We start from the raw sequence: 11,984 nt of genomic DNA, 5'->3' as shown, positions 1-11,984 counted from the left end.
CTTAAAAAAAAAAAAAAAAAGTTTGTATGCCCTTTCCACACACAAAGCCACTGGCCACATACTTAAGAAACGACAAAAGGTGTTGTATTAATGGGTAGTCTTTTGCCTATGAAATAAAAATCACAGGGAAATTAAAATCAGATATGCCCCATTTTATACGTTTATGGAAACTTTCAGGTAAATGGAATAAATTCAAACATTTGGGGGGTAAGTATATAACCACGCCTTCCTTTAAAGCACAGTTTTCTTAAGCTTTCTTCAAGTGGGGCCGCCCAGTGATTTGATCAACAACTAAAATCATCCTGGCCCCTGTCAAGACAGTGCGGGCGAGAAGCAACAAGCAGAGCTGAGCTGCCGCTAAATTCTGCAGCACAAACTTGGTCTCCGAGGGCACAGAGTAAATGCAAATTAGCCCTGGGAAAGAGTTGTCGTTGAGACACCTGTATATGTATCTGGAGATAGTTGCAAGACAGAAAACAACATTTGTTAAGCATGCCATTTTAGCGTTCCTGGAGCAATCTCCAAGAATCTACCCCATGGGTGTGCTAAAAGGCTTCCAAACTTTTTAGAAGCAGCAAGGACACCAAGTGTCAACAAACGGCTTCCAAAACAGTAATCACTTTGAAAGTGCAGTGCCACTGTCTGTCTGGCTCTCCTCTCTAAGTTCACGTTTATTCACCTCTAGCACGTAAAAACGCCAAATATAAAAATGACAAATGGGGTGTGAGGTATCTTCTCCAGAGAAGGGGCTATAATACTGAGGGCGGGTGGGGCTGTTTCTGCGAAGAGGTGAGATCCTTCGTTAGGGGACACATTACAGTGAAACCCCCTAGCCCAGGGCCAGGCCAAAGCACCTTTAGTTTGAAATGTCACAGAGAGTGCTGGAAGAAAGAGTGGCTCTAGGACACCCCTGCACAGGAAGGCTGGCGCTGCCAGGAGCAGGAGGCAGCTGAGGTCCCACGCTGTGGCAGAGGACAAGCTCTTTCATGTGGTTTCCCTTTCATGAATATAAGATGTGCTCACCAAAGACAATTTGCAAAGGATGTAAAAAGCATACAAGAGGCACCTCCAGATCCCTTGTCATCCTCACTCCTCCAAAAGAATCATTGTCAACTTCTTGACACCTTCCCTTCTGCACACATTTTAATCCAGTGCATGCATACATTTATTTGTATTTTATCAAAACACATACACATTTTTATATTCTTTTCACTAAAAAGAACACAAATGTGCACTATGAAAAAGTTTTTATACATGTTAACAATCGGTCTTTTTCATTTCCTCTTTTGTGAGCTGTCAGCTCATATCCTTTGCTCATTTACTTCTGAGTAAACTGAACTCTCACTTTGGACCAGCTAATGAGGAACTTCACTTTACTTCTGACTACCACTTAGTTTTAGGAAATAAGAAAAATTCCACTCCGAAGCAGTAAGGCTTTGGTTTTCCAAGCTCTTCCCATTAAAATAGAACTGAACAGTCCTTTCATGTTCTGTATTTACCTTCTTGACTCTTCAATGCAAGGAAAGTAGTAAGGGGCTGCAGTGACCCAAACACAGCCTGGGGAACAAGCTCAGCTCCATGCTGACTAATCAGGCAGCTTTGTAATGAAAGGAACTTCAACCCACACTTAAGCCCCAAACACAGAACTCCCAGCCAGCAAGTCTGTGTGTCTCTGTCTCTCAATACGTATTCCCGGATTCGAGTTGCTGAGGACTTCTTCAGGCAAAGGCCACTGCTAGGTATTATGACTTCGGTAAGTTTCCAAACTGTGTTTGGAATTCCAAAATTATGTTTCATTAAATTTCACGCCCCACTTCTGTCTCCCACAGATGAAGCTGCTCGTGTTACTGCCCACAATTCCGTGACCGTGTGGCTCTTTACATGCGTTTTAGAAAGAAAAGGGCTCGTCACCACACAATCAGCAGCATGGGGTGAGTTGCGCTCTGCTTTCAGTGCGTGATCTGACAAGACCCTGTTACCACAGGAAGTGTTCCAGCAAAAATTCTTTGAGATAAAGAGGAAAAAACAAGGAAATGATTCAATATGTATGAAGGAAACACTCTCCTAGAGAAACACGAAAAGTATGGCCATGGCTGTAATAAACGGTAAAAGTGAGGACAGGAAATTGAACCAGTGCACGTCACACATGTGAGTTAGGGACCTCACTAAAATAATCTGGCAAATGTTTTTCCCGGTGAAGACATTGTCAAAGCCATGTGCCTGGGTCCCCGAGGACACATCCTTTTAAAAAACAAAAGGGAATCTGTAAAAAGGGAGAGAATATCTGGCTTATCAGGCTTTAAAAGGCCAAGGGTTAATTTCCCTTTCTACCAAAACATCCGCAACCACATTCACTAACTGCCAGGTCGATCCCCTTTGCTAACATCCCACCCCTCCTCGCTGGGCTTGCATGGCAGCTGCAGTAATTACTGAACCTGGAGCACCACTCAGACAAATGTGAAGAGACCCAGGTGACAACCCTGTGGCAGCCACACACAGAAGCCTGCGCATCTGGGGAAAAGGCTCCTGACCCCCATTTCCACCTTGCACAAGAGGGACGAGGTGGTTGTGGGCAGGGCTCAATGAGAAAGGACGCCCGTGAAAGCTCAGGAAGGTGGGGCCCAACACCCCGTAAGGCTCAGCAGATGCCTACCGCTCTGCCCCTCAGGAATGTGGGGCCCTCTGCTGTCCATCTTGGCATCCACTGGACGCTCAGAAGGCCACGAAAGTGAACGAGTTCTGCTGGCCACATCCATGCTCGTGTAAAACACACACTGTGGGAGGGGCAAACTTCTTACAAAAAACACCACGGCTGACACTGTGACGCGAAAACCCTTTTACCTTTCGTCCCTAGGGGCACTTTTTTTTGAACAACACATTTTATTCAAAATAGTTTAGTAATAACTAATGATTTACATTTCACTTCTGTGAAGTATCCTAAACCCATTTCATTTTCAGCGAAAGAATCCCATCTGCCCAAATACTGAAGATTCAGCATTACCTGTTGCAGGGAAAAAATAAGACAGTAGGAAGACGGTCCACCATGAATTCCCAAGGAAGATCATTCTGAGATACATCAATCCTAGAAAAGGGAAAGAACAGAAAAAGTAAGAGACCAGCCAGGAACCTCTACTCTGTGAGAACCTTCTCCAATAACTGAAGAACCTGGAGCCTTTTCTGTGGCTCTTCTCAGTGACGGCACCACCAGCTCCTACACGAAGCACAGATATTTCCAGGGCAGGCGTCTTTCCACGTAACTCACTGAGTGGAAATGTAATGTCCTGAAAGTAAAATGAACTTCCCCTAAAATGCCTCAGTAACACCTCGAGAGTAGTCTACCTGATGAGAGAACCTGAGCAAGTACTTTAATCCTTGAATTAGCTCTGGAAAACGCAAATCATTACACAAAATACATCAAGCCTCACTGATGATGTAGGAAAACTGGGAAAGAAATACTATATTTTACATTTTGTAAATCTGTATTTAACCAAAAAAGCTGTATTTTTTTAGCAGATTTAAAATTAATTTTCTAGTACAGAAAATGATACCTGGACTAAATTACCCATCCAACCTAACTGTGTTTCGGTATGACTGAACTAGGTGCCGGCTCCTCCTCCAGCTGGCACTGAGCTGCGCATGCAGCAAGTCTCCCTGGCCCCAGGGGCTTCTCAGACTAAGCGAAAAGAACATTCTAATAGGAGGGAACCAGTAGAGGGCTGCTCAGCCCTATTCACAAATAGTGCACACAAATGATGGAAATGTTTTGACTCATTAACTTGACTGTAGTTTTTAGAAAGTATGGGTGGGTGTGAGGAGGAGACCAGTGCCATGCATTTGTCTACAAGGATGAAATTCACTTAAACAAACAAAAAAAAAAGACAACCAAATTATAATGGTTTTCAACAGCTTTACTAACTAAACGGAACTCCTGCCTACCTAAAACATTAGAGTTCCAGTTTTCAAACAAGTGGTGTTGAAACACTTTATTCTATAATCAAATGCTTTTTTCTCCTGATGTTTACTTCAAAGAAAGACCAAATGGTAAAATTAAAAAGAAAAACATTTGTGGCGGGCGTGGATCAAAATGGCAATGTGAGGTGAGCCTCTGTAAAGCTCCCCTGGAATTTACAACTAATCGAACAACAATAACTCCACAAAGGACTCCCTGCACAGCAGACAGGCAAAACGAAGAGGCCCACTACTGAATTCACCTAAAGGTGGGCGAATTGCGCGAGCGGGGGAGGAGGGAAGGGAGAAGTGTGGAGACGGAGCGGCCTGGGCACAGGATGCAGACCTAGCTCAGTGCTCTGAGCTTGCTGCATCCCGGAACTACTGCAGCTGTGGGAGCGGGAAGAACTCGGACTGCTAGGGCTCTGCTTATGGCCCACAGGGCTGAGGGGGCAGCATATAACACGGCTGAACCCAACGCTCACGGCAGAGACCTCGGAGAAAAGACTGAGGGAAGAAGGCTGAAAACAGTGGTTTAAGCCCTCACTGCCGAGCAGAGAACGGAAGCCTTAGGCACTGAGACTAGCCGCCCCCTCCTTCCCCTCCCAGAGCTCGCCCCGCCCCGACCTGCCCAGTGCTAGAAGTGGAAAAGTAGCAGTGTCAGATCAAAAGAACAGAATATTTGCAGTTCTGAGAACTGTGGTCCCCAGACACAGATTCCCAGCCCAACTAGTTCCGGCAAAGGGGAGAGAGCTGTGGAAGCAGGACCGGCTGTGGGGGTGGTCGCCGCCATTGCTCTGGGCCACCTCTCACAACTCACCCCGCCCCTGTCCCCACTTATCTGGGTGGATCCCTGCAGGAGTAAACAGAACTGCTGAAACATAGGGGCTCTGAATCTGGTGCAGGAAGAGCTTTGGAACTTCAGAAGCTCTCCACATCTCCACAGGGACACGGCGCCCTGTGAGCCAGGCGAACTATTAACAGAGGAGAAGCCCATCTCCCAGGGAATCCCCCCATTGTGTGAGAAGCTGGAATAGTGCAGAGAAAACATAGCACTACCGTGTGAGAGAGAAAAAAAAGCCTACAGTCGGAGAGAAAATAAAACATTCTACCAACAAGTACCGGAAAACAAAAGAAAGACCTCTTCCTATCAACCTGTTGCAGAAGCCACTCCTGTAGATGTCTAGGAAGAGAAATAATAAGTCAGTAATTGCCATGAATAACCAAGGCAACAAGACAGCTCAGAAAGAAAGTGAAAAGTTTCCAGAAAAGGAACTTAAAGATATGGAAATATATGACTTAAATGACAGAGAATTCAAGATTGCAGTTCTGAAAAACTCAACGAGATGCAAGAAAACACAGAAAGGCAGTTTAATGAACTCAGAAACACAATCAAAGAACAACATGAGCATTTTACGAAAGAGACTGAAATTTTAAAAAAAGAACCAAATAGAATTTCTGGAGATTAAGAACTCAATAGAAGAAATTAAGAATGAAATAGCCAGCTTAGGTAGTAGAGTTGACCAGATGGAGGAAAGAATCAGTGACATCGAAGATAAAAACCTGGAAATTAAACGGATGGAAGAAAGAGACTTGAGACATAAAAGAAATGAAAGAACTCTACAAGAACTTTCTGACTCCATCAGAAAGAGCAATATAAGAATAATGGGCATACCAGAAGGAAAAGAAAGAGAGAACAGAGAATATATTCAAACAAATTGTCGATGAGAATTTCCCAAACTTGTTGACAGAACTGGATCCTCTAATCCAAGAAGCAAATAGAACACCTAATTACCTCAATCCCAACAGGCCTTCTCCAAGGCACACTGTATTGAAGCTGTCTAAAATCAACGACAAAGAAAGAATCCTCAAGGTAGCCAGGGAAAAGAAGAGGGTAACCTACAAAGGAAAGCCCATTAGATTATCATCATCAGAGTTTTCAGCAGAAACTCTACAAGCCAGGAGGGAGTGGAACCAAATATTCAAACTATTGAAAGAGAGAAATTATGAGCCAAGAATAATATATCCAGCAAAGATATCCTTTAGATATGAAGGAGGAATAAAGACCTTTCCAGACATACAGAAGCTGAGGGAATTTTCTAACACACGACCTGCACTACAAGAAATACTAAAGGAGGCTATTCGACCACCATCAACAGGGACAATTTGTGGCAACCAAAACATAAAAAGGGGAGAGTAAAGGCCTGAACCGGAATATGGGAATGGAGAAAGTAAGCATGCTGAAGAAAATGGAATACTCTAAATATCAAACTTTCTTTTACATAAACTTAAGGGTAACCACTCAAAAAAATCCAGAACTGAAATATATACTGTAATAAAAGAAGAAACAGAGGGAAACATCATAGAATACCACCACACAGATAAAATAGACAACAACAAAAGGCAAAGAAACAATGGAGACACAGCCTTACCAGAAAACTAAAGATAGAATGACAGGAAATCCTCACATATCAATAATCACCCTAAATGTAAATGGACTGAACTCACCAATAAAAAGGCACAGAGTAGCAGATTGGATCAAAAAACTAAACCCAACCATATGCTGTCTCCAAGAGACACATCTCAGCTACAAGGACAAGCATAGACTCAAAGTGAAAGGGTGGAAATTGACACTCCAAGCAAATGGTACCCAGAGAAAATCAGGTGTAGCCATAATGATGTCAGATGAAACAGATTTCAGGGTGAAAAAGGTAACAAGAGACAAAGATGGACATTTCATAATGGTAAAGGGGACTACACAACAAGAAGACATAACAGTCATCAATATTTACGCCCACAATCAGGGAGCACTGAAATATACCAAGCAACTACTAACAGAACTAAAAGGAGAGATTGACCAAAACACAATTATACTAGGGGACCTAAATACATCATTGACAGCTATGGATAGATCATCCAAACAGAAAATAAATAACAAAATAACAGCCCTAAATGACATTAGATGAAATGGACATAATTGACATATATAGAGCACTTCATCCTAAAACATCAGACTATACATTCTTTTCTACTGTACATGGAACATTCTCAAGGATAGACCATATATTGGGAGATAAAATCAGCCTCAGCAAATTTAAGAAGATTGAAATCATACCACGCATATTCTCTGATCACAAGGCTTTGAAATTGGATATCAACTGTGAAAAGAAAGCAGGAAAAAACACAAATACATGGAGATTAAACAACATACTTTTAAAGAACGACCGGGTCAAAGAAGAAATTAGAGGAGAGATCAAAAGATACACAGAAACAAATGACAATGAAAATACATCCTACCAGAATTTTTGGAATGCAGCGAAAGCAGTTTTAAGAGGGAAATTTATATCATTACAGGCCTATCTCAAGAAACAAGAAAAATCCCAAATAAATAACCTCATGTTACACCTTAAAGAACTAGAAAAAGAAGAACAAATGAAACCCAACGTCAGCAGAAGAAAGGAAATAACAAAAATCAGAGCAGAACTAAATGAAATAGAGAACAAAAAGACAACAGAAAAACTTAATGTGACAAAGAGCTGGTTCTTTGAAAAGATTAACAAAATTGACAAACCCTTGGCTAGACTCACTAAGATAAAAAGAGAGAAGACCCTAATTAACAAATTCAGAAATGAAAAAGGGGAAGTTATCACAGACACCACAGAAATACAAAGGATCATCCAAGAATACTATGAAGGACTATATGCCACCAAATTCAATAACCTAGAAGAAATGGACATGTTCTTAGAAACATATAGCCTTCCTAGGCTGAACCATGAAGAACTGGAAAATCTAAACAGACCGATCACCAGTAATGAAATTGAATCAGTCATCCAAAACCTTCCCAAAAGCAAAAGTCCAGATGGCTTCACTAGTGAATTCTACCAAACCTTCAAAGAGGATCTAATACCAATCCTGCTCAAACTCTTCCAAAAAATTGAAGAAGAGACAGTACTCCCTAACTCATTTTATGAGGCCAACATTACCCTGATACCAAAACCTGGTAAGGACAGCACAAAAAAAGAAAACTACAGACCAATATCTCTGATGAATACAGATGCAAAAATCCTAAACAAAATTCTAGCAAATCGAATACAACAATGCATTAAAAAGATTATTCATCACGACCAAGTAGGGTTCATCCCTGGGGCACAAGGATAGTTCAACACATGCAAATCCTTCAATGTGATACATCACATAAACATAATAAAGGACAAAATCATATGATTATGTCAATTGATGCAGAAAAACTGTTTGATAAGATACAACATCCACTATGATTAAAACACTTAATATAGTAAGTATAGAGGAAAATACCTTAACATAATAAAGGCCATATATGACAAACTCTCAGGTAATATCATAACTAATGGTGAAAACCTGAAGCCCTTTGCTCTACGTTCAGGAACATAACAGGGCTGTCCCCTATCACCTCTGCTTTTCAACATAGTGTTGGAAGTCCTTGCCAGAGCAATCAGGCAAAAGAAGGAAATAAAAGACATCCAAATTGGGAATGAAGAAGTTAAACTGTCAGTCTTTGCAGATGACATGATGCTATATACAGAAAACCCTAAAGACTCCACCAAAAATCTATTAGAAACAATCAACGAATACAGTCAAGTTGTCGGCTACAAAATCAACGTACAAAAGTACACTGCATTCCTATATACTAACAATGAAATCTCAGAAAAAGAAATACAAAAAACAACTCCTTTTGCAATTGCAGCAAAAAGAATAAAACACCTAGGAATAAACTTAACCAAGGATGTGAAAGACCTATATGCTGAAAACTATAAGACATTTTTAAAAGAAATTGAAGACACAAAAAATGGAAAGACATTTCGTGCTCATGGATTGGAAGAATCAACATAGTTAAAATGGCCATATTACCCAAAGCAATATACAGATTTAATGCAATCCCCATCAAAATCCCAATGGAGTATTTTAAAGAACTAGAACAAAAAATCATCAGATTTGTTTGGAACCACAAAAGACCCCGAATAGCCAAAGCAATCTTAAGAAAAAAGAACAATACTGGAGGTATCACACTCCCTGACTTTAGCTTGTACTACAGGGCTACAATAATCAAAACAGCATGGTATTTGCAGAAAAACAGACACATAGACCAATGGAATAGAATTGAGAACCCAGAAATAAAACCACATAAATATGGACAGATAATTTTTGACAAAGAAGCTAAAAACATACAATGGAGGAAAGACAGCCTCTTCAATAAATGGTGCTGGGAGAATTGGAAAGCCACATGCAAAAGAATGAAACTGGACTGCTATCTGTCACCATGTACCAAAATTAATTCAAAATGGATCAAAGACTTAAGCATAAGACCTGACACAATAAACTGCATAGAAGAAAACATAGGTACTAAACTTATGGACCTTGGGTTCAAAGAGCATTTTATGAATTTGACTCCAAAGGCAATGGAAGTAAAAGCTAAAATAAACGAATGGGACTATATGAAACTTAAAAGCTTCTGCACAGCAAAAGAAACCATCGACAAAATAAAGAGGCAACCAACTGAATGGGAGAAGACTTTTGCAAACAGTGCCTCCGATAAGGGGCTAATATCCAAAATATACAAGGAACTCATGCAACTCAACAACAAAAAAACAAACAACCCAATTGAAAAATGGGCAGATGACCTGAAGAGACATTTCTCCAAAGAGGACATACAAATGGCAAACAGACATATGAAAAAATGTTCAACATCACTAATCATCAGGGAAATGCAAATCAAAACCACAATGAGATATCACCTCACCCCAGTCAGAATGGCTATCATCAACAAGACAAATAGTAACAAGTGTTGGAGAGGCTGTGGAGAAAAAGGAACCCTCATACACTGTTGGTGGGAATGCAGACTGGTGCAGCCGTTATGGAAGGAAGTGTGGAGGTTCCTCAAAAAATTAAGAATAGAATTGCCATATGACCCAGCAATCCCTCTCCTGGGTATCTATCCCAAAAATCTGAAAACATTTATACATAAAGACACGTGTGCTCCAATCCAATGTTCATTGCAGCTTTGTTTACGGTGGCCAAGACATGGAAACAACCAAAATGTCCTTCAATAGATGAATGGATAAAGAAGTTGTGGTACATATACACAATGGAATACTATTCGGCGGTAAGAAAAGATGATATAGGAATATTTGTGACAACATGGATGGATCTTGAGAGTATAATGCTAAGCGAAATAAGTCAGACAGAAAAAGCAGAGAACCATTATGATTTCACTGGTATGTGGTATATAAACCAAAAACAACAAAAGAACAAGACAAACAAATGAGAAACAAAAACTCATAGACACAGACAATAGTTTAGTGGTTACGAGAGGGTAAGGGGGAAGGGGGGTGGGAGATGAGGGTAACAGGGGATCAAATATATGGTGATGGAAGGAGAGCTGACTCTGGGTGGTGAACACACAATTGGATTTATAGATGATGTAATACAGAATTATACACCTGAGATCTATGTAATTTTTCTAACAATTGTCACCCCAATAAATAAAAAAACCCAAAAACATTTGTAAACATCCACTTGGAATTCCATCGGCTAATCAGGACCTTCTTTCTAGGACTCTCATTCAGGTTTGGTGTGAATGGCTACATATTGTTAAGAGCAGTAATCATATATCTCATCCTCTATTCTTTTCAAGTAACTGTATGCAAAGCAATGTTCTAATGAATGGGTAAAAATCCCATCAAATGCCCAAACATAATTTACTCAACCATTCCTCTGTTGTTGGATATAAATAATGGTACTAGGTCCTTAATTCCCTAAAGTGAAATTAACAGGGTAAAAATGTATAATCATTTTTGTGATTTCTTACAGTGTTGCTAAAATGCTTCCCAAAAGGGTTACGCCAATTTACTTATTCTATTAGCTCTACCTGACTGTTCCAATTTCACTTATTTTATCAAAACAAGATTCTGTCACATAAAAGCAGTTGTTAATTTAATAAGTATAAATGGTACTTTGTTATTGTTTTAATTTACATTTATTAGATTATAATTTCCCTACTTCTTTATTTACTCTCCTCTCTTACAGGAAAAATCTGTTCATGCCCTTTCTTCAGACTGGACTCACTCTCAGCTGTTCCCCCCATTTTTTTTTTATTATTGTAAAATATATGCAACACAAAACTTGCGATCTTAACCATTTCTAAGTGTACAGTTCAATGGCATTAAGTACACTCACGTTGCTGTGCAACCACCACCATCCATCTCCAGAACACTTTCATCTTGCGAGACAAAAGTCTGTACCCATTAAGCAACTCCCCATTCCCCTCCTCTGAGCCCATGGCAACCACCCTTCTACTTTCCTCCTCTATGCGTCTGACTACTCCAGGTGCCTCATACAAGTGAGACCATCGTAATTCGTTCTTGTGTCTTATTTCACTGAGCATTAATGCCCTCCGGGTTCATCCCTGCTGTAGCGCGCATCAGAATTCCCTTCCTCTTAAGGCTGAATAGCATCCCACTGTAGGGACAGACCACATCTTCCTCAGTAGTGTCTTAAACCATTTCAGTTTCTCGGGGTCTGGAGTGTGAACACCTGATTCTGAACCTTGGCCCCTCACTTGCAGGTGGGACTCTGGGCAAATTATCTAATTTTCTGTGCCTCAGTCTCCTCCTCAGTAAAAGAGTATGATATTTGTGCCTGCTCAATGCTCTGGGGATTAAGTCAGATAATATTTATATATAAAAATCTCTCAGCATTGTAACTCCTCAAATTTGGCTTTAATCATCCCTTACAGTATATATAACAGGTGAAATATCTTTATTGTAAAATATAGCTATTATCCTTTTTTCAGTGTTTTCCTTTCACTGTACATTTTTCTAGTGGAATCTGTTCATTTTTCTTTCATTAGTTTTTTAACTGCTTCACTTTGGAAAATTTCCATCTGTCAAAGGAACTAGGTAGCAAATTCTATATTCTATCTTCTATTTTTTTCTATGATTTGATCTTTTGTATTTTAATTCTAATCTATCTGAAGGGTTTTTTTTGGGGGGGCGGAGAGA

The 11,984-nt window shown here is 40.2% G+C and overlaps 1 protein-coding gene and 1 long non-coding RNA gene across 3 annotated transcripts in view; both read right to left on the bottom strand.

Annotated features, from left to right (window-relative positions):
- TXNDC11 (thioredoxin domain containing 11) overlaps positions 1-11,984 on the bottom strand; it is a 62,113-nt gene that overhangs the window by 2,377 nt on the left and 47,752 nt on the right. For both annotated transcript variants that reach the window (XM_019715146.2, XM_074322861.1), the window contains one exon: positions 3,002-3,082. In XM_019715146.2, the coding sequence (XP_019570705.2) occupies positions 3,002-3,082 (81 nt within the window). The remainder of the gene's footprint in view (positions 1-3,001; positions 3,083-11,984) is intronic.
- Positions 1,142-2,995, bottom strand: LOC141569479 (uncharacterized). The gene is made up of 2 exons (XR_012493171.1): positions 2,654-2,995; positions 1,142-2,004 (listed from the first exon to the last, which is right to left on the bottom strand). It is a non-coding gene; the product is annotated as an uncharacterized LOC141569479 (long non-coding RNA).

The sequence above is a fragment of the Rhinolophus sinicus genome, linkage group LG18 (genome assembly GCF_036562045.2).
Source record: "Rhinolophus sinicus isolate RSC01 linkage group LG18, ASM3656204v1, whole genome shotgun sequence".
NCBI classification, from domain to species: domain Eukaryota; kingdom Metazoa; phylum Chordata; class Mammalia; order Chiroptera; family Rhinolophidae; genus Rhinolophus; species Rhinolophus sinicus.
The sequence above is the reverse complement of the archived record's forward strand: the minus strand, read 5'-3'. Positions and strand labels throughout refer to the sequence as shown.